The sequence below is a fragment of the Carcharhinus amblyrhynchos genome, chromosome 17 (genome assembly GCF_965287045.1).
Source record: "Carcharhinus amblyrhynchos chromosome 17, sCarAmb.v2.hapA, whole genome shotgun sequence".
NCBI classification, from domain to species: Eukaryota; Metazoa; Chordata; class Chondrichthyes; order Carcharhiniformes; family Carcharhinidae; genus Carcharhinus; species Carcharhinus amblyrhynchos.
In genome coordinates this window covers 55,910,838-55,933,249 of record NC_137340.1, presented here as the reverse complement: position 1 = coordinate 55,933,249, position 22,412 = coordinate 55,910,838, and the positions used below count along the sequence as shown (strand labels likewise).

The window sequence follows — 22,412 nt, the reverse complement described above, 5'->3', positions numbered from 1 at the left end:
GCAAGGTAGCCTCCACCACTTCAACGGGCAGACAATTCCAGGGATTCACCACCCTTTGAGTGAAGGGGTTCCTCCTCAACTCCGATCTGAACTGCTCCCCCCCCTTATTTTGAGGCTGTGCCCTCTAGTCCTGCTGTCCTTTCTAAGCAGAAAGAATCTCTCTACCTCCACCCTATCCATCCCCTTCATCATCTTATACGTCTCTATAAGATCCCCCCTCATCCTTCTAAATTCCAATGAGTACAGACCCACTCTATTCAATCTCTCTTCATAGTCCAACCCCCTCACCTCCGGTATCAGCCTAGTGAACCTTCTCTGCACTCTCTCCAAGGCCAATATATCCTTCCGCAAGTGCAGCGACCAAAACTGCACACAGTACTCTAGCTGCAGCCTCACCAGTGCCCTGTACAGTTGCAGCAAGACCTTCCTGCTTTTATATTCTATCCCCCTCGCTATAAAGGCCAGCATCCCATTCGCCTTCTTGATCACCTGCTGCACCTGCAGACTGGGTTTTTGTGATTCACCCCTCCTTTCTATCTGATAGCCCAGTGGTAGACGCAGGTTGGAAGTTCAAAGTGCAGTGTCTGGGAGGCAGGATGCAGGGCCAGTCCATCTCACTGGACACAGAGTTCAGTGTTCCCCAGCACTGCCATATAGCACCCACATTTCCAACAGGTGACTGAATGGTGCGTAGCATCAGGGCTGAGGTGAGACTCAGTCACTAATTCCAGTGAGGTGGGCTGGGTAACCAATAAAATGTATAAATATTTCAGAACAACACAAACTTTGGGAAGCCCATGGTTATAATGTTCTTGGTTTTAAATTTTAAACCGGTGAACAACTGCATTGGAGAGGGATTAAATCCAACTCCAAAACAGAAAAAATTTACTAGGATGCTACTGGGACTTGATGGATTGAGTTAAAGGAGAGGCTGAATAGACTGGGACTTCTTTCTCTGGAACGTAGGAGGCTGAGGGGTGACCTTATAGAGGTCATAAAATAATGAGGGGGACGGATCAGCGAGATAGTCAATATCATTTCCCAAAGGTAGGGGAGTCTAAAACTAGAGGGCACAGGTTTAAGGTGAGAGGGGAGAGATACAAAAGTGTCCAGACGGGCAATATTTTCACACAGAGGGTGGTGAGTTTCTGGAACGAGCTGTCAGACGTAGTGGTAGAGATGGGTACAATTTTATCTTTTAAAAAGCATTTAGACAGTTACATGGGCATGATGGATAGAGGGATATGGGCCAAATGCAGGCAATTGGGATTAGCTTAATGATTAAAAAGTGGGCTACATGGACAAGTTGGACTGAAGGGCCTGTTTCCATGCTGTAAACCTTGTGACTCTATAACAGAGGAAACTGCAGATCCAGAAGTGTTGTGTTTATTTTACAGACACAGTAATTGGCCCAGAGGCTGAGGATAATAATTCAGGATATGGAAATGCCATCCCCACTGTTTACAAACGTAGATTAACCAGTTTTAAATTGACACGGTTGGTACAAGTAAAAAGTGACCAGGTTGGGATTGTGCAATAACCCACCGATGAGCTTCAGGGAAGGGAGCTTGCTGTCCTCACTCCAGCTGCCTGTGTGACTCCAGTTGCCTTTTATCTGCCCCCCTGCAGTAATCCAGCAAACTGCTTAGTTTGTATTAACCCTCTCTTAACAATAATCACCAGAGCCACCCTCACTCCACAATGAGTGACACGCTCCAGCAACCTGCATGTTCCAATCTTTCCCTGGGAGTGGGGAACAGGACTCTGAGAGAGATACCACAGCCTGTCCCCTGGGAATAATCAAAAACCACCAACAGGACCAAATCCAGGAACGCTGCACACAACTCATAACCGAGAGAGTTCTTCCAGGAGAAAAGTACGGGCTGGGGTGCAGGTATGATGTACACCTTCAGAAAACACTTAATAACACAGGAGAATAATGGAGAAGGTGAAAATTACAGATAGAAGATTAAAGGGGGGGGGGGGAGGGAGAGAGAGGGAGATATTTTAAAAACAGGTGGTAATACGGTGAAATCGCAGAGTTTGCTATTGAACAAAGAACAAAGAAAATTACAGCACAGGAACCGGCCCAACCATGCTGCCTGACTTAAATAAAACCCCCTACCCTTCTGGAGATCATATCCCTCTATTCCCATCCTATTCATGTATTTGTCCAGACACCCTTTAAAAGTCACTACCATATCTGCTTCCACTACCTCCCTGGCAGTGAGTTCCAGGCACCCACTACTTCCTGTGTAAAAAAATTTGCCTCGTACATCTCCTTTAAACCTTGCCCCTCGCACCTTAAACCTGTGCTCTCCTCTTCCACCCTGAGAAAAAGCTTCTGATTATTAGCACAGAGAACACGTTGATATTGAAAGGAGATCAGAGCGATTGGGAAGGGAGAAGGGCTGTCCGACCAGATACTCTCTCTCTCTGGTCCAGTCTCACTCTTACCTGAAGGAGATGGTTTTCAGTGCTCTCTCAGCCACAGCGCGTGCCTTCTCGATCTCAGTGGTATGCAGATGGAATGCCATGTACTGCATCCAGACGATGGAGCTGTTGGGGGAGCTCAGGATCAGACGGTCAAAGTCGTCTGCGGTCTGGGGCTGTCGACTGGGGTCCATCAGCTGCTGCTCTGTCTTCGCCAGCTCCTTCTCCACCTGCTGCTTTACCGCTTCTTTCTCTCTGCGGTTCATCTTGGGCTGAAGGAACAAACACACTGAGATCAAGACAACATGCTTTTTGTTCCCCATTCCCCACCCACTCCCACAACTCTCTGGCTGGGGAGAAAGGCAAGACCACCTCTTGGGTGCCCAGTGGTCATGGTGGGGGGCAGTGGGACGTTGTCCTTGCCTGACTGACTGGCTGGGCAAAATGTATGTTTGTGGTTAAACTTTATTTAATAGTCACAAGTAAGGCTTATATTAACACTGCCATGAAGTTACTGTGAAACTCCCCTGGTCGCCACTGTCCAGCGCCTGTTCGGGTCAATGCACCCTAACCAGGTTACCTGGTGCTACAGTTTACTCCTCCTCAAACAGACAGAACTGGAAAATGCTAAAACATCTTTAACAGCTGAGGGAAGATTGTACGACTCACTCCCCCAAACCATTCGGCTCACCCACTTCTTCCTGACACAGCCTGCTAACGTTGCCCCAACATTTACCGCATTACTGCAAGGCAACGGTTTATTTCCCCACCATCACTCCCCCCCCCCCACCCCCCATACCCTACATCCCCCACTGACCCACCCCCTTCCCTGGTGAGCAAAACAACCCATGCTACCCACCCTCCCCCACTCCTCAGGCACTGATGGTGCAATGTCGAGTACACTTCCTGTTGCTCTCTCGCAGGGTTTCAGTGTGTGTGTGTGTGTGTGTGTGTGTGTGTGTGCGCGCGCGCGCGTGCGTGTGAATCTGTGGTGGCTCAAAGAAATTAATCACTGAAGCACACTAGGCAGAACTCTCCTACCTTGGAGTCTCCAATCTCGTCTTCCTCACTATCTGAGCTCATATCCTCCTGCCTTCCTGTCACAGGAGCGATGGTGTTTAAACTCACGTCCCAGGCAAAGCTGCTGGATATCTGCAGTCTGGGAACATCTGGTTTGGTTGGTCTCTGCTGTTGCTGCGAAAGAAAGAACTGTGAGCTGTCAGCCAGTGGGTAGTTAAGGTTCAAAAGCTTCTCTAAGAAAAACGGCCAAATATATTACAAAGCACGGCTGTCTGATGAGGAAAGGTTGAGGTGGAGCCTGTATTCACTGGGGTTTAGAAGAGCGAGAGGTAATTGTATTGAAATGGGCACGATGCTGAGGGGATTTCACAGGGCAGACGCTGAGAGGGTCTTCCCCCTCAGTGGGGTGGGGGTGGGATTTCGAATGGGGGGCACGGTTTAAAAATAAAGTCTCCGAACACTTCAAATGACGTTGCGGAGGAACTTCCTTTGTCAATAGCATTTTGAATTCTCTTCTGCAAAGAGCCGTGGAGGCTGTGTCACTGTCTAAGATCGAGCTGGACAGATAGACAGATGTGTGATCGACAGTGAAGTCAATGGCTAATAGGGGGATGGGGCTGATGGTGGTGTCAAGGAGACAGGGGGTACAATCAGGCCAGCTACCATCTTACTGAATGACAGAGAAGCCCTGAATGGCCTACTCCTGCTCTTATTTCTTTATTAACATTATTAACAGATTCAGTATCTGATTGGCTGTAATAGATTCAGGCACATTCCACATCCTGTCTGACACACAGCTTCTCCCAGGAATGGATGGAGGGGGTGCTGACGGAGTGCTGCACTGTCACAGGAGCCAGTTTCCAGATGAGGCAATCATTGAGCCGTGTCTGCAGCCTGACTTACACAGAAAAGATCCCACAGCAGCTAAAACAAAGAGCAAGAGGGGTTCTCCTCACCGTCGGACCAACATTTATCTCTCACTCAACATCATTAGAACAAGTTTCCTTCCACAGTCCAAAGATGTGCGACTATGGTGAACTGGCCATGCTAAATTACCCCTTAGTGTCAGGGGGACTAGCTGGAGTAAATGCATGGGATTATGGGGATAGGGTCTGGGTGGGATTGTGGTCAATGATGATTTGATGGGCCAAATGGCCTTTTTCTGCACTGTAGAGATTCTATGAGGTGACCTAGACATGAACTCACCACTGAGTTCATGGGATCTTGCTGTGTGAAAATTAGCTGCCAAAGTTACAACAGTGACTACACTTCAGTAGTATTTAATTGGACAAGGGCACCTAAGGCATTATAATAAATGTCCTTGACTGAAGGATTAGGACTCCCACTGGGACAACGGATCTCAGTGAAAGGAAGCACTGACATGCCTGTGGATGCTGTGGCGATGGAGGAATCAGACCCAGGGCATCGCATGACCAAGAACTAATGGGATAGAATGCTCCGGAACTGAGACTGGGTTCCCGTGAAGTCACACCCCATCAGCCTAGGATGAGGCTTATAAACCCAGTTACTCACCTCAACATTAGTATCACTCTCTACCTCGCGACAGTATACCTCCACTCCACTGTCATTCTCCTCAGAACGTTTCTGTTTCTTCTTTATTTTCAGTTTTTTGGAGGAAAGCTAATGGGAGATAAATCAAATATTGAAAAAATAATTCACCGGGCAGCGTGACTCTCCCCTGCCGGCACAGCAAAAGCATCAAGCGACAGGAAAACAGCAAAACTCCTGGTTAATTCAGGGTTCCTTACTTATTCACTCAGCCTCACTTGTCCCCACCCTCTCCCCCTCCTCGCATGTTAACAGGCGATTTAGACAAGTTGAATGAGAGGGTAGATACATGGTAGATGCAGCATAATCTGGGTAAATGTGGAATTACTGCTTCAGACGGAGAAACAGAATGGCAGGATATTATTGAAATGGTGATGGATTGGGAAATGTTGATATAGAAGGGGTTCTGGATGTCTTTGTACACCTACCATTGAAAGCAAGCATGCTGGTACAGCAAGCAGCTAGGAAGGCAGGTGGAATGTTAGCCTTCATTGCCAGAGGATCTGAATACAGGAGCAAGGATGTCTCACTGCAGCTGTACGGGACCTTGGTGGGACCACATCTGGAGTATTGAGTGCAGTTTCAGTCCCCTCATCCAAGGAAGGATATACTAGCCAGACTGATTCCTGGGATGACTGGATTATTATACGAGGAGAGGTTGGGTCAACTGGACCTGTATTTACCGGAAGTTAGAAGACTGAGAGGGGATCTAATTAGAACGTATAAAATTCTGACTGGGCTGGGCATTCCTGGATGCAGGGATACTGTTTCCTCTGATTGGCAGGGGGGCAGCAAGGTCTAGAAGAAGGTTCATAGTCTCAGAATGTGATGTAGGCTGTGTAGAATGGAGATGAGGAGAGAGTTCTTTACTCAGGGTGGTGAATGTAAGAATTCTTGACCACAGATACATACGCATGCACATCAAGTGACTGGATAGTGGTCAGAAGCAAGGTCTCAGCGTCATTCCCATTGCTTCTTTCAGCTCACTGATGTTGAGACTAACTGTGGACCATCCTCTACAACTATCATCCAGCTCACTCAGCACAGGCTGAGGGAGGTCTCAGCCCCTCCTGGCTGTGTGATGGGGCCACCCTCTCAATTAAAGCATTGTGTATGAGGAGGGTAAAAGGGGAGTCAACATTTCAACTGGGAAAAAAATAAGTAACTCGCCAATGTTCAGCATCAAGCTTTACCTACCTGCTCGCTCTCTGAATCTCTTCGCTTGCGCTTTCTGTTTGCTGTGACCTTTTTCTCTGCATTATTCGCTCTCTTGGGCTGCTTGAGGAGCAAGCCACATGACTGAGTGAACAGATCCGGTTTGCCTGTGTCTTCAGGAAGGAGAGAGAGTTCCACGTGGCCTTCTTCCTTATTCACACTGCAAAGGAATATTGAAAACGTGGAGAACTGGCCACTGTGCAATCAATTAACAATTGAGATCAGCAAACCCTGACTAAACACAGCAAACCTGCTTCATCTAGAAACTCCTTTAGCCTCTGAATGACCCTGGGAAAGGGTGCAGGAAGGATTCACTCGAATATTGCAGGAGTTCAATTATGTGTAGATACCAAAGAGTTTGGGAATGATCTCAGATTGGAGAGGTGAAAGGGAGGTTTGAGGTGTTCAGAATTTTATTTTTCATTATTGTACCAAGAAGGCTTACATTAACACTGCAATGAAGTTTCTGTGAAATTCCCCTAGTCTGAAGGGGCTTGACAGTTTCTCTATGTAATTGGTTTCACTGGCAGGACAGCCAGTTACCAAAGGACATGGGTTGAAGATTACCGGTATGTTGCTGAAAAAGGGAATGCTGTCAAAGTTTTTCACCTTGCACTCATCAGGACAGCTTCCAAGACTACCAATCATAAAGGGAAAAACAATGTACACTGCACAGGAAGACAGTGCAGATTGGTTAGCAAGTGGACTCTGATTGGTAGTGGCATTGCTGTGGGGAATGAACCAGGGAACAGCTGCCCTGGATTTTGTTCGGTTGAAAACAGATGCAATGTGTGGGCATGCTCCTTCTGTCAGTAAAGGACAGAGTCCTGTGTGAGAGTAGATGTGACTTCTAGCACACTAAATGGCCAACAACGCGAGCCCAACTAATAGCCTTAAACGAGTTGTCAGTGTAATTTTAGCACAATCAGAATGACGTTGGCCAATTGTGGAATCATATCTAATGTTGGACACTGTTTTGAGTTTTAGAAATTGATTCATCATCACTCCCGATCCCAGTTAACTTACTGGATCTGCCACTTCCATCCCAATAAATCCCTACCTCAGTACTTTCACTGTCACCAGTTTTCCGTTTGGAATGTTTTTCCAGAAGGTCTTACGATTCTCGACGAAGTAATTTGTGACGTTGTGATAGAGGACACGGCCGGACACTGAGCTGGAGAGGCTGAAGGACAAAGATCACACATTGACAAACTCCCATAACACAGCTCTGGATCAGCACAGCAAGGCAGTGACTGGATCATCACGCTTTTTGAATAAACCCCCAAAACCCTTCCCCTTCGCACAGCAAAGGAATCTTCAACATACGAGCTACCAGAACTAACTGTGATTCCCCTTCCTCACTGAATGGCCCTGTAATAGCTAACACCCCTCAGTCGAGGTCACCGTCTGGTGGTACATTGTGATAGGAATAATGAGGTCACCACGTATTTCTCACAAAGTGTCATAATGGGTTTGGGGTAAATAAAGAGATCTGGAGGTACAGCTACAAAATCAGTGATAGTAATGTTTAGAGTTAATTAAGTCAGAGAATAAAAGCAAATAAAGCACAGGGATTTAGTTCCACTGCGACAGAATTGAAAATTCTAGAGAAAGTACGGAAAGCTTTAAAAGCAAAATATTGCGGACGTTGGAAATCTAAAACAGAAAATGCTGGAAAAACTCAGCAGGTCTGGCAGCATCCAGTGAGAGAAAAACAGGGTTAAAATTTTCATGACTTTTCAGTGGAATGGATAGATAACATTTGGCATACTGTGAACAGGTAGATGGAAGATTTATGGGAAGTGAGGGGGGTGAGACCCATCAGGAACAACCGGGGCCATTTGTGTGGGTGAGGTCTTTAAAATGCAGTGAAATTCCAAGGGAAGGTCAAGAGAAGGCGTTTCCACTTGTGGATAGACCAGAATTAGAGACCAGAAATACAAGATAGTGACTAGTCATCTTACTGCGTGACTGACAGAGAAGAACAGTCTCTCTCCCCCACTCCTGTAGATTCCTTACATTGTTTTATCAGCTCCTCAGACCATCACACTTTGTAGCCTGCTCACCATCCTGTCAGCAAACACTGGGATAGCTGGTAAAACAACTCAACACTGTCCTCCCATCTTCAACTCAATGGGATAAGGAACACAGCTCTTTGCACCATAGTAACTCAACAGGGCGTGTGTCTGTGTGTGTGTGTACGCGCGTGTCTGTGCGCAGAGTGTCCCTGTCTGCATCACGCTGATAGTGATTTGGAACAGACTTATGCTAGGAAACATTCATTCAATTGAGAACCTGGGAAACTTAATCCCCTCACCCACGTGCTCCTTCAGGCACCCGCGTGCTCCCTCAGACACTCGTGTATCTACTAGCATCATGACTAATGTCTCTCGTGAGCAGTGGAAAACTTACCTGACAAAGATTCCAGGCTCTCCAAAGCTCTTTATGTAACCCCTCAGGAGTTGCCCTTTCCGAAGGTCTGTGACAGATGTGATCTCTGGGTCACGCACTTGAGATGTCCTTTCACTGTGCACTCTGGAGAGGAATTGCACAAAGTCATTAAACAGCAGCAGGATGGTGAGTCACAGACAGGTTCCCAACTAAACGCAAGCAAGAAAGTCGTAAAATCACATTAAACCAGGGTGCATCGGGGCTCGTCCCCGTGGGGAGTGGGGGAGAACGCGGGGCTCGTCCCCACGGGGAGTGGGGGAGAATACGAGAGTTATTTCCATGGGGAGTGGGGGATAATGCAGGACTTGTCTTCACGGGGAGTGGGACAGAATGCAAAAGTCACTCCCAAGGAGAGTGGGGAGAATGAGGGACTCGCTCCCATGGACAGTGGGAAGAAAGTGGAAGTTAATCCCACACGAGTGCATTTCTGTAGCCCTTAGAATGAAATAAAAATGTTACATGACATCTCAAGACCATGCAAGTAAATTTGGCAGCAAGTCACATGAGCAATATTTGTAAAGATGGGACGTAAGTTTTCAGGGCAATCTTTAAGGACAGGTGGTGGGGGCTTAGGGAGGAAATCCCAGAGCTCGGGCCCAGGTAACTGAAACCATGGCCACCAGTGGTAGAATGGGTAAAACTGAAGATGTTCAAGGGGCCAGAATGAAGGAACTGCAGAGATGTCGGGAGGATTGGAGGAGCTAACAGGGAAATGGGAGGCTGAACAATGGAGAGATTTGAAAATAAGGATAAAATCAGAATACTGATTCACTGAAAGAATGCCACAGGTTTACCTTCTCTATCGCTCCATGCACATTGGACATCTGTGTTGTCCCACTCATCTCCGAGTCACCTTCCCGAAGATGAATTAAATCAAACTTATTGAACTAATTCTTCGGCGTAGCTCTTCCCAGTAACACTAGGGTCAAAGCTTATGCTCCCCTCTGCAATGCACTAGAATAAGGGGTAAACCATTCAGGACTGAGATGAGGAAGAACTTCTTCACTCAGAGTTGTGAACCTGTGGAATTCTCTACCACAGAAAGCTGATGGGGCCAGTTCATTAGATATGTTCAAGAGGGAGCTGGATGTGGTCCTTGTGGCTAAAGGGATCAAGGGGAATGGAGAGAAAGCGGGAATGGGATACTGAAAGTGCACGGTCATATTGAATGATGGTGCAGGCTCAAAGGATTAAATGACCTCCTCCTCCACCTATTTTCTACATTTCTAGACTGGGCCCCTTGAGTCCTGGGGGAGACATTTGTCTTCGGTATCCTATTGCTGCTGTACAACTTCAGGCTACTCACAAGGTGCAGAGAGAGACAGAGATTGAGAAATACTCACCTTGAGTCCCTGAGGGAAACTGCCAAATGGTCCTCACCCTTGGAAATAATACAGCACCTGTAACAGCAGCAATCTGAGTCAGACAGAGAGGCTGGCTACAGCAGACAAAACACAACCGGCTCTGTGACAAATGACAGAAACACAAACTGAACAGCGAGGGGGGGAGGGGAGTGACGGATCAGAGGGAGCATTCCAAACATTTGTCTTTCATTTTGTCAGAGGCTGGTCTGCCAGCTGTACTTGTACAAGCGTTTCAGTGTCTTTATCTAGATCAGTACGACTGGCTGCTGCCTTACCCAGTCAGAGGTTTCAAACCAATCAGCAAACAGAATGGAGCAGTGACATCAGCTGACCTCACAACATTACAGCAGAATTCATCCCAGTTTGCAGAGAAAATGAACCTGCATTTATATAGTGCCTATCACATCCACCTGGGGCAGCACGGTGTCACAGCAGTTAACACTGCTGCTTCACAGCCCCAGGGACCCGGGTTTGATCCCCAGCTTGGATCACTGTCTGTGCGGAGTCTGCATGTTCTCCCCGTGTCTGTGTGGGTTTCCTCCAGGTGCTCTAGTTTCATCCCAGTCTGGAAGATGTGCGGTTAGGGTGCATTGGCTGTGCTAAATTCTCCTTCAGTGTACCCAAACAGGCACCAGAGTGTGGCGACTAGGGGATTTTCACAGTAACTTCATTGCAGTGTTAATGTAAGCCTACTTGTAACACTAAGAAGTAAACTTTAAACTTAAAAATGGGTGTTCCAAAGTTTTTCAGTCGATGAATTACCCTTGAAGTGAACGTGAACAGCAAACTCCCACAGATAACAGTGAGATTTTGCTTCTAATGAGAATTGAAGGTGAAAACTGCTCAGTGTTTTGGAGATCTGCTCTGCTCCTTTTGGAATATTAGCTGTGGGATTAACAGGGCAGTTACAATGTCTCATGTGCAGCAGTGCAGACTGTGCTCAGGTTTCATGGTGGGACTTTGGCCTCTCAGTCTGAATGTTTTGAGTTAGAGTCTTACCCCTGGAGGCACAGCTGATAAGCTGCACAAGTTTCACACTTCGCTGCGTGCTGTCACAGAAACAGTTAAGAATGAGTAATGCAGGGGCAGCCTTGCAGGAAGGTGTGGTCCACAGCTCTGAAACTAACCTGAGTATACGGCCCAGGGTCAGCTCCTTCAGCGGTGCTTCACGATAGGAATCCGCCACATCACACAGCCCCAGTTGACCAGTCTTTCCCAGAGGGAGCCTAATGGTGACCCCAACATGCGGGGTGATCTTTTCGATAATACCCAGTGTTACTGAGCCTTCATCCAGTGAGCATACACCTAGACAGAGTATTGAGGGAGTAAGTGACACAGCTTAATACAAATATTGTGACAGACTGTAACACAGTTTGGCAAATTAATAGTGAGAGTTTTCAATCTTAGCTGAGAATTACCAGCTCACAGCCGCAGAGACGAAGTCTCGACCACCCAGTGAATCAGAATTCCATCCAAAGCTCAAACTTCATTGCAATGTCTGGTCTCTGCAAACTGATTTAACCATGATCTACCCAAATGAAACTATCTTTACTGCCTTCTATTACCCATTCAAACCACTCCCACGTCCCCTGCGACCCATCTCCAATACCTCTCCCCATCCTACTCACTGTCAGAGATTATTTCCTCGGGTGGATGTAGCTGTTATTAGGGGGCATAACTATAAGGTTCATGGTGGGAGATATAGGAGGGATGTCCGAGGTAGGTTCTTTACTCAGAGAGTGGTTGGGGTGCGGAATGCACTGCCTGCTGTGATAGTGAATTTGGACATTTTAGGAACTTTCAAACGGTTATTAGATAGAAACATGTAGCACATCAGAATGATAGGGAGCGGGATAGCTTGATCTTGGTTTTGGACAAAGCTCGGTACAACATCAAGGGCCGAATGGCCTGTACTGTGCTGTACTGTTCTATGTTTCTACATTCTGTCCCCTGTAACCCATCTCCAACACCCACCCCCCCATCCTACTCACTATTCTGTCCCCTGTAACCCATTGTAGCCCCTCATCCCCCAGTCCTCTGGATATGAATTGGACATTGGTGACTCCTGGTCACACATACAGGCTTCAGAAAACCTCACTTTCTGCCTGGAACCAGCTGTGCCCCGGCCTCTCACCAGAGTCCCAGTTCCAATGCTCTGTCCCCAACCCGTGTATGTTCTGCTCCCTTTGCTCAGAGCCTGTCTGCACACTCTGCTCTCAGCTACTCTCATTCCCCAAACCTCTCCACTCTACCCCCTACCACCCCCTGCCAAACCCCCTACTCCACCTCCCCCTGCAAAATCTCCTCCTGAATCCATTCCTGCTTGACCTCTCATCCCACCCAAATATCCATTCCACCACTGGGACAAGACGTTACTCGCTCCCTGCTCTGCCTCAATGCCCTGTGACCTTGGGCATACCTGTGAGGGAGAGGCTGATGCGGCCGTATGTGCTGCTGAGATCAGTCACTGTCGCTCTCAGGGACTCACCGGGCCGAAACGCTTTCTCAGGATTCTTCAATATCTGAAATGAGTGCAGGAAAGAGGCACTTATCATTAGCACAACACCAACACTGTCAGTCTGTTGAAAGCAGAATGAAAGGTGATAGGTTTGAGTGGCGATCACTGAGAGTGAGATTCACCTGCAGCTAATGGTGAAAGGACTCCGTCACTGGAGAAAGATAAGGGAGGATAAGTATGGCAAGGTTTGAGAACCTTGGATAACGAGAGATATTATGAACTTAGTCAAAGAGAAAAAGGAAGCATTTGTCAAAGCTAGGAGGCTGGGAACACACGAAGCAAGTGTTGAATACAAGGAAAGTGGAAAGAAACTTAAGCAAGGAATAAAGAGGGGTAAAAGGGGTCATGAAAAAGCATTGGCCAGCAGAATTAAGGAAAATCCCAAGATTTTTTATACATATATAAAGAGCATGAGGGTAGGCCAGGGGGAGGTTTGGCGCGCTCAAGGGCAAGGGAGGGAATCTATGTGTGGCACCAGAGGAAATGGGTGAGGTATTAAATGAAAACTTTCCATCAGTATTCACCAAAGAGAAGGACTTGATGGATGATGAGTCTGGGAAAGGAAGTGTAGATAGTTTGGGTCATGTTGAGATCAAAAAGGAGGAAGTATTGGGGTTCTTGAGAAACATTAAGGTAGACAAGTCCCCAGGGTCAGATGGGATATACCCCAGAGTAGTGAGAGGCAAGGGAGCAAAGTGCTGGGGCCTTGAGAGAAATCTTTATATCCGCACTGGCACAGGGGAGGTCCCAGAAGATTGGAAAATAGCCTATTTGTTCCCTTGTTTAAGAAAGGTAGCAAGAATAATTCAGCCAATTACAGGCCGGTGAGACTTACATCAGTGGTAGGGAAATTACTGGAGAGGATTCTTCGAGACAGGATGTATTCCCATTTGGAAATAAGTAGATGTATTAGTGAGAGGCAACATGGCCTTGTGAAGGGGTGGTCGTATCTCACAAACTTGATTGAGTTTTTCGAGGAAGTGATGAAGATGAGGGTAGGGCAGTGGATGTTGTCTACATGGACTTCAGTAAAGCCTTTGACAAGGTCCCTCATGGCACACTGGTGCAGAAGGTGAAGTTGCACGGGATCAGAGGTGAGCTGACAAGGTGGATACAAAATTGGCTCGGTCAAAGAAGACAGAGGGTAGCAGTGTAAGTGAGCATTTCTGAATGGAGGGCTCTGACAAGTGGTGTTCCTTGGGGATCAGTGCTGGAACCTTTGCTGTTCATGACATATATAAATGATTTGGAGGAAAATGAAACTGGATTGATTAGTAAGTTTGCAGACAAACAAAGGTTGTGGATTTGCGGATATCGATGAGAGCCATCAGAGGATACGGCAGGATATAGATCAGTTGGAGACTTGCGCAGAGATATGGCAGATGGAGTTTAATACGGACAAATGTAAGGTGATGTATTTTGGAAGATCTAACACCGATAGGAAATACGCAGTAAAATGGCAGAACCCTTAGGAGTATTTATAAGCAGAGGGATCTGGGTATACAGGTACACAGGTCACTGAAAGTGGCAATGCAAGTGGAAAAGGTAGTCAAGAAGGCATACGGCATGCTTGCCTTCATCGGCTGGGGTATTGAGTTTAAAATTGACAAGTCATGTTGCAGCTTTATAGAACCTCAGTTAGGCTGCACTTCGGTTATAGTTCAATTCTGGTTGCCACACTGCCAGAAGGATGTGGAGGCTTTGGAAAGGGTACAGAAAAGATTTACCAGGAATGTTGCCTGGTATGGAGGCTATTGGTTTGTTCTCACTGGAGCAACAGAGGTTGAGGGGCGACCTGATAGAAGTTACAAGAATATGAGAGGCATGGACAGAGTGGATAGTCAGAAGCTTTTTTCCAGGGTGGAAGGGTCAATTACAAGGAGACACAGGTTTAAGGGGCGAGGGGCGAGGTTTAAAAGAGACGTACGAGGCAGATTTTTTTTACACAGAGTGGTGGGTGCCTGGAATCATTGCCAGAGGAGGTAATGGAAACGGATACGATAGTGACAAGTACATGAATGAGATGCGAATAGAGGGATATGGTCCCTGGAAGGGTAGGGGGTTTTAGTTTAGTCGGGCAACATGGTCGGTGCAGGCTTGAGGGCCAAATGGCCTGTTCCTGTGCTATAATTTTTCTTTGTTCTTTGATTTAATTGATGTATTCAAAATTATGAGGTAGTTTCTCTTGATTTCCTCTGCTACTACTGGCAGGCGCATGAAGAATCAGACAACAGATCAGATTCATTTAATTTGTTAAAAAACTGTTGCCATCCAGAATATGCTAGGAATCACACGGGCCGGATAATTCCGAAGGCTAAAACTTGAGTGTGCAATCTTGATCTCCTGTTTGATCCTGGAAAGAGCTTCAAATTCTGTTCTGGGCCCTTGTCATATACAGTCTGTTGCATTATACTCTAATGTACTCCCTGAGTGTTGACCAGGAGTGTCTGCCTCAGTTATGGGATGTCAAACAGGACCTGTAGCCATGACCCTCTGACTCAGAGACGAGAGTGGGTACCCTGTGAACCAGGCTGAAGATTACAACTTGTGATAGCAGGAAACTCACCCTGATATCGTCAGACAGCAGCAACAGCTCGATCTTCCCACGAATGTCAAAAGTCACGTCTACCTCCAGGTATTTCCTCACGTAGTCGTACTGCAGGCAGAAGAGACAGGAGTTAAAAAATGAGAACAGATTGTAGATAACGATGGGGAAATAGAGTGGGAGGCAGATCCTGAGGGAGAATAGAGAATGCAGTGACTGGAGTTCACAGGGAGGGCTGGTCATACAGAAGGGAGCATTTCACTTGGGAAAGTTCTTGTGTTGAAGTCAAACAGCTCGTTACTAAACCAGAAGATTATTTTAGCACAAGTCTAGGCTCCATCTCTCTACCTGTACTTTTACTGAACAAAATCCAAATGACCCACACTCCACTCTGACCAGATTCATGCCATATCTGCCACTGCCCATATCTCCAGTGACAGAACAGCACACGCAACACACGCTCCTCACCCATCATCCCGGTGCCACCCAGCTCAATGTACTCAGTGTTGGGATGCAACGGGTGGCACAGTGGTTAGCATTGCTGCCTCACAGCACCAGGGACCCAGGTTCAATTCCCAGCTTGGGTCACTGTCTGTGTGGAGTATGCATGTTCTCCCCGTGTCTGCATGGGTTTTCTCTGGGTGCTCTGGTTTCCTCAGTCTGAAAGGCATGCTGGTTAGGGTGCACTGGCTCAAACAGGTGCCAGAGTGTGGTGGCTCAGGGAACTACACAGAAACTTCATTGCAGTGTTAATGTAAGTCATACTTGTGACTAATAAACTTTCAAATCATGCCTGGATTTGAGATTTATATCAAAATGAAATATTAAATAGAACACTAACGGCATCAAGGGGAATGGGGAGAAGGCGGTAGCGTGGGAAAGGGCCGAAGCTCGGGGCCGGCAGCGTGGCGCCGGGAGGGACTGGCAGCATGGTGCAGGGATGGGGGAGGGGCCGGCAGCGCCAGGAGCGGAGAGGGGCTGGCAGTGTGGCGCAGGGAGGGGTGGGCGGGAACACAGCATTGAGACTGATGATCAGTTACAGTCACAATGAATAAGCGAGCTGGCTCGATAGGCCAAATGTTTCTCTGTGAACTTTAAACACCTATCATTTAAATGTCACCCAAAGCACTGTATTAACATGAAAAGGTTCAGAATCATTCCCCAGGCTCTGCCCCCCGTTCCCTCTCCCATCTCCCACACACAGAAACAGCTGCTGTACCTTAAACACAAAGCACGTCAGCTCTTGGCCAAGCTTGAAGGATTTGAGCTTGTCACGCAGCTGCTGGTCCTCGATCAGGGGTGCACATTTCCCCGACAGCCTGCTGTGGAAAGGAAAGGACAAGCACAGGTCTAAGTTTAGATGCAATAGTCATTCCAACAACCAGGTGAATTCAAGTGTTTAAAATTAATAAGGAGGAGGGATTTAACATGGAGTCTGTCGTGAAGCTGCTAAAACACCACGGCTAGATGTGATGCATCCAAACAGAGTGTGGAAACTGGCCACAATTTTCCAATCTCCCTTCATCTCAGGGCTGGTACCCAGGACTGGAAACGAACAAAGAACAAAGAAAATTAAGCACAGGAACAGGCCCTTTGGCCCTCCAAACCGGCACCGACCATGCTGCCCGACTTAACCCCCTACACTTCCAGGGACCGTATCCCTCTATTCCCGTCCTATTCGTGTACTTGTCGAGACGACCCTTGGAAGTCACAATCGTATCCGCTTCCACTACCTCCCCTGGCAACGAGTTCCAGGCTCTTGCTGCGGCTATATAGGGCATTGGTGAGGCCGCAGCTGGAGTACTGTGTGCAGTTTTGGGCGCCGTACTTACGCAAGGATATTTTGGTCTTGGAGGGAGTGCAGAGGAGGTTTACTAGGCTGATGCTGGAGTTGAGGGGGTTGAGCTATGAGGAGAGGCTGAATAAACTAGGCTTGTACTCGTTAGAGTTTAGAAGAATGAGGGGAGATCTCATTGAGACGTATAAGATGATGAATGGGATGGATAGGATAGAGGTGGAGAGACTCTTCCCGCTCAGAAAGGACAGTAGGGCTAGGGGGCACAGCCTCAAGATAAAGGGGGGGCGGTTTAGAACGGAGTTGAGGAGGAACTTCTTCACTCAAAGGGTGGTGAATCTCTGGAATTCTCTGCCCGTTGAAGTGGTGGAGGCTGCCTCGCTAAATATTTTTAAGACGCGGGTTGATGGGTTTTTGATAAGAGAGGGGATTAAGGGTTATGGGGAGAGGGCGGGAAAGTGGAACTGAGACGCGACAGATCAGCCATGATCTTATTGAATGGCGGGGCAAGCTCGAAGGGCTAGATGGCCTACTCCTGCTCCTATTTCTTATGTTCTTATGTTCACCCACCACATTCTGTGTAAAAAAATCTGCCTTGTACATCTCCTTTGAACCTTCCCCCGACACCTTAAACCTGTGCCCCTAGTAATTGACTCTTACACCCTGGGAAAAAGCTTCTGACTATCCACTCTGTCCATGCCTCTCATAATCTTGTAGACTTCTATCAGGTCTCCCCTCAACCTCGTCGCTCTAGTGAGAGCAAACCACATTTCTCCAACCTCTCCTCATATCTAATGCCCTCCATACCAGACAACATCCTGGTAAATCTTTTCTGTACCCTCTCCAAAGCCTCCACATCCTTCTGGCAGTGTGGTGACCAGGATTGAATATACCCAGTGTGGCCTAACTAAGGTTCTATAAAGCTGCAACATGACTTGCCAATTTTTAAACTTAATGCCCCGACTGATGAAGGCAAGCATGCCATATGCCTTCTTGACTACCTTCTCCACCTGCATTGCCACTTCAGTAACCTGTGTACCTATACACCCAGATCCCTTTGCCTATCAATACTCTTCGGGGTTCTGTCATTTACTGTATATTTCCCATCTGTATTAGACCTTCCAAAATGCATTACCTCACACTTGGCAGATAGAGTTTAATCCAGACATCTCTCCAGCCAAGTCTCCAACTGATCTACATCCTGCTGTATCCTTTGATGGTCCTCATCACTATCCGCAAATGCACCAACCTTTGTGTCATCCGCAAACTTACTAATCAATCCAGTTACATTTTCCCCAAATCATTTATATATATTACAAACAGCAAAGGTCCCAGCACTGATCCCTGAGGAACACCACTTGTCACAGCTCTCCATTCAGAAACGCACCCTTCCACTGCTACCCTCTGCCTTCTTTGACCAAGTAAGAAGTCTGACAACATCAGGTTTAAGTCCAACCGATTTATTTGATAGTAAACTCCCTAGCTTTCGGGGTTTGCCCCTTCGTCAGGTGAATGGAGAGTTTTGGCCTCAGACAGAGCATATAACAGCACAGACAGTTTACAGATTACTGATTAGAATGCGAATCTTTACACCTAACCTGCTATTCAAGTCTTAAAGAGGCCGACAATGTGAGCAGAGAGAGCATTAAGCCCAGGTTAAAGAGATGTATACTGTCTCCAGACAGGACAGTAAGTGAGGTTTAGCAAACCCAGGCAAGTCATGGGGGTTACAGATAGTGCGACATGAACACAAGATCCCAGTTGAGGACGTCCTCATGTGTGCAGAACTTGGCTGTCAGTCTCTGTTCAGCGACTCTGCGCTGTCATGTGTCGCGAAGGCCGCCTTGGAGAATGCTTACCGAAAGGTAATGAAACGAGGCGAAAAACTGCAGCAGGCGACGGTGCAGAGGGACCTCGGGGTCCTTGTGCATGAGTCGCAAAAACCCAGCTTGCAGGTGCAGCAGGTGGTCAGGAAGGCGAATGGGATGCTGGCCTTCATAGCGAAGGGGATTGAATATAAAAGTAGGGAGGTCTTGCTGCAGCTGTATAGGGCATTGGTGAGGCCGCAACTGGAGTACTGTGTGCATTTTTGGGCGCCGCACCTGCGCAAAGATATTTTGGCCTTGGAGGGAGTGCAGAGGAGGTTTACTAGGCTGATACCGGAGTTGAAGGGGTTGAGCTATGAGGAGAGGCTGAATAAACTGGGCTTGTACTCGTTAGAGTTTAGAAGAATGAGAGGAGATCTCATTGAGACGTATAAGATGATGAATGGGATGGATACGATAGAGGTGGAGAGACTCTTCCCGCTCAAAAAAGACAGTAGGACTAGGGGGCACAGCCTCAAGATAAAAGGGGGGCGGTTTAGAACGGAGTTGAGGAGGAACTTCTTCACTCAAAGGGTGGTGAATCTCTGGAATTCTCTGCCCGTTGAAGTGGTGGAGGCTGCCTCGCTAAATATTTTTAAGACGCGGGTTGATGGGTTTTTGATAGGAGAGGGGATTAAGGGTTATGGGGAGAGGGCGGGAAAGTGGAACTGAGCAGCGACAGATCAGCCATGATCTTATTGAATGGCGGGGCAGGCTCGAAGGGCTGGATGGCCTACTCCTGCTCCTATTTCTTATGTTCTTATGTTTGCTAAACCTCACTTACTGTACTGTCTGGAGACAGTCCACATCTCTTTAACCTGGGCTTAATGCTCCTTCCACTCACACTGTCGGCCTCTTTAAGACTTGAATAGCAGGTTAGGTGTAAAGATTCGCATTCTAATCAGTAATCTGTAAACTGTCTGTGGTGTTGTATGCTCTGTCTGAGGCCAGAACTCTCCATTCACCTGACGAAGGGGCAAAACCCGAAAGCTAGGGAGTTTACTATCAAATAAAGGACTTAAACCTGGTGTTGTCAGACTTCTTACTGTGTTTACCCCAGTCCAACGCCGGCATCTCCACATCATTCTTTGACCGAGCCAGTTTTGTATCCACCTTGCCAGCAATCCTCTGATCCCATGTGACTTCACCTTCTGCATCAGTCTGCCATGAGGGACCTTGTCAAAGGCTTTACTGAAGTCCATGTAGACAACATCCACTGCCCTACCCTCATCAATCATCTTCATCACTTCCTCGAAAGACTCGATCAAGTTTGTGAGACATGACCTCCCCTTCACAAAACCACACTGCCTCTCATTAATACATCCACTTACTTCCAAGTGGGAATAAATCCTGTCTCGAAGAACCCTCTCCAATAATTTCCCTACCACTGATGTAAGGCTCACCAGCCTGTAATTACCTGGATTATTCTTGCTGGAAAAAAGGAACAACACTGGCTATTCTACAATCCTCTGGGACCTCCCCTGTAGCCAGTTAGGAGACAAAGATTTCTCTCAAGACTCCAGCAATTTTGTTCCTCGTCTCTCTCACTATTCTGGGGTATATCCCATCTGGCCCTGGGGACTTATCTAACGTAATGTTTCTCAAGAACCCCAAAACCTCCTCCTTTTTGATCTCAACATGACTCAAACTATCTACACATCCTTTCCCAGACTCATCATCCACCAAGTCCTTCTCTTTGGTGAATACTGATGCAAAGTTCTCGTTTAATACCTCACCCATTTCCTCTGGCTCCATGCAAAGAGTCGCTCCCTTATCCTTGTGCGGGCCACCCCTCCCCCTGGCCTACCTTCTTGATCTTGAAATATGTATAAAAAGTCGTGGGATTTTCCTTAATCCTGCTGGCCAATGATTTTTCTTGACCCCTTTTAGCTCTCTTTATTCCTTACTTAAGTTTCTTTCTACTTTCCTTGTATTCCACACTTCCTTTATTTGTTCTGCAAAAAATACACAAGTGTACAAAGATAGTCCGGCAGCTGTGGGCAGTCAGTTTAATTTCAATGATGGGGAAGCAGGAGTATGGGTCACACAGTGGTGGCAGCATTGCTTCACAGCACCAGGGACCCGGGTTCAATTCCAGTCTCGGGTCACTGTCTGTATGGAGTTTGCACATTCTTCCCTTTTCTGCGTGGGTTTCCTCCGGGTGCTCCGGTTTCCTCCCAAAGATGTGCGGGTTAGTTGGACTGGCCATGCTAAATTGACCCTTACTGTTGGGAGTATCAGGGTAAGCACGCACGGTTACATGAATAGGTCAGAATGGGATGTCGTTGGTACAGACTCGATGGGCCAAGTGGCCTCCTCTACTGTAGGAATTCTGTGAAGCTTCTGATTATGATAATAAAATTAAATTTCACTTGGGGAAAATGTAGGTTAATTGAGGAAAGCCAGCATTGATTTCAAGGGAAAATCTCTAAGTTGCTGGAGTTATTTGTCGTGGTAACAGACAGGATTGATGAGGGTAATGCTGTGGATGTGGTAAACAAACTTTTAAATGACATTTGATTAAGTACCACACAACAGACTTGTGGGCAAAGTTAGAGCTCAGAGGATGGAAGCGCAGTAACATGGATACAAAACTGGCAGACTGACAGGGCATGGAGAATAGTGATAAATGCATTTTTTTTGGACTGGAGGAAGGTTTATCGTGGAGCTCCCCAGTGATCAGTGTTTGGGCCCCTGCTCCTTAGGGAAAAATTGTTCCCGCTGGTGGAACAGAATGAGAGGACATTTAAGGTGATGGCAAAAGGAGTGAAGGCGGCACGATGAAAAACCTTTCCACACAGCGGGTGGTTAGGAGCTGAACTGCGGTGGAATGAAGTTTAAACAAGCATTTCAAAAGGGAATTGGAATACTTTAAGAGGAAGAATGTGGTGGGCTCAGGGCTGAAGGCAGGGGAATGACTCAAAGTGAATTGCTCATTCACAGAGCCATCACAGATACAACGGGCTGAACAGTCTTCTGAGAATCTGAGTGAACTGGAGCGAGGGATTTCCTCCCAGAGTTTAGGATGAGTCCCTCAGTTCACTCCTTACTGTCTGGCAGAAAACCTGTTGACTAGATGCCCAGGCCTGTCCTGCATCTTGGCTTGCTATCAATTCAAAGGGTAAGTCTCGACAGTGAGTATTGAAAAGCTATTCAACCCGAAGAATCCCCACTCCAGACACACACAGCAATCAGGATTAGGACAGTTTATCTCCTCCCAGAGATCTTCTGTGCTTCATTTCACTGCTGGGACCTCACTGAGCCAATCAGCAGCCCAGTAATTTAAACCGTCACATTGGATTTACAGAAACAGACAAATCTGTCCAGCCAGCCTGTCCTGCTTCATTCAAACCTCCTCTTACCCTGCCCATCACACCTTCATCTCAATGCTTTCTGCCTCAACAACATTGTCTGGTAGTGAGTCCTGCTCTCTGGCTGAAGAGCATTCTCCTGAATTTGAGAGTGAATCGCTATATTAAATTAATAGCATCCAGTTTGCATTTCACCCCGGAGAAAGAACCCTTCTCTACATCCTCACCAGTGAAGCCTTTTCTGATCTTAAAGACGTCCATCAGGTCACTCTGCTCATCGTAAATACTGCCCCAATCTGATCAAGCTGCTGGATAGGTGTAACCTT

General features: G+C 47.1%; 1 protein-coding gene across 3 annotated transcripts in view; it reads right to left on the bottom strand.

The window, feature by feature from the left end:
• pdcd11 (programmed cell death 11) overlaps window positions 1–22,412 on the bottom strand; it is an 82,562-nt gene that overhangs the window by 11,478 nt on the left and 48,672 nt on the right. Inside the window, exons 22-32 of one of the 3 annotated variants that reach the window (XM_080205994.1) lie at window positions 16,335–16,437; window positions 15,137–15,226; window positions 12,472–12,574; window positions 11,180–11,357; window positions 10,032–10,088; window positions 8,650–8,772; window positions 7,298–7,420; window positions 6,220–6,397; window positions 4,987–5,094; window positions 3,475–3,624; window positions 2,458–2,705 (exon numbers count right to left, since the gene is read on the bottom strand). In XM_080205994.1, coding sequence (XP_080062120.1) covers window positions 2,458–2,705; window positions 3,475–3,624; window positions 4,987–5,094; window positions 6,220–6,397; window positions 7,298–7,420; window positions 8,650–8,772; window positions 10,032–10,088; window positions 11,180–11,357; window positions 12,472–12,574; window positions 15,137–15,226; window positions 16,335–16,437 — 1,461 coding nt within the window. Of the gene's footprint in view, window positions 1–2,457; window positions 2,706–3,474; window positions 3,628–4,986; window positions 5,095–6,219; window positions 6,398–7,297; window positions 7,421–8,649; window positions 8,773–10,031; window positions 10,089–11,179; window positions 11,358–12,471; window positions 12,575–15,136; window positions 15,227–16,334; window positions 16,438–22,412 lie in introns of all 3 variants that reach the window. The other 2 variants (XM_080205995.1, XM_080205993.1) reach the window with 2 other exon arrangements.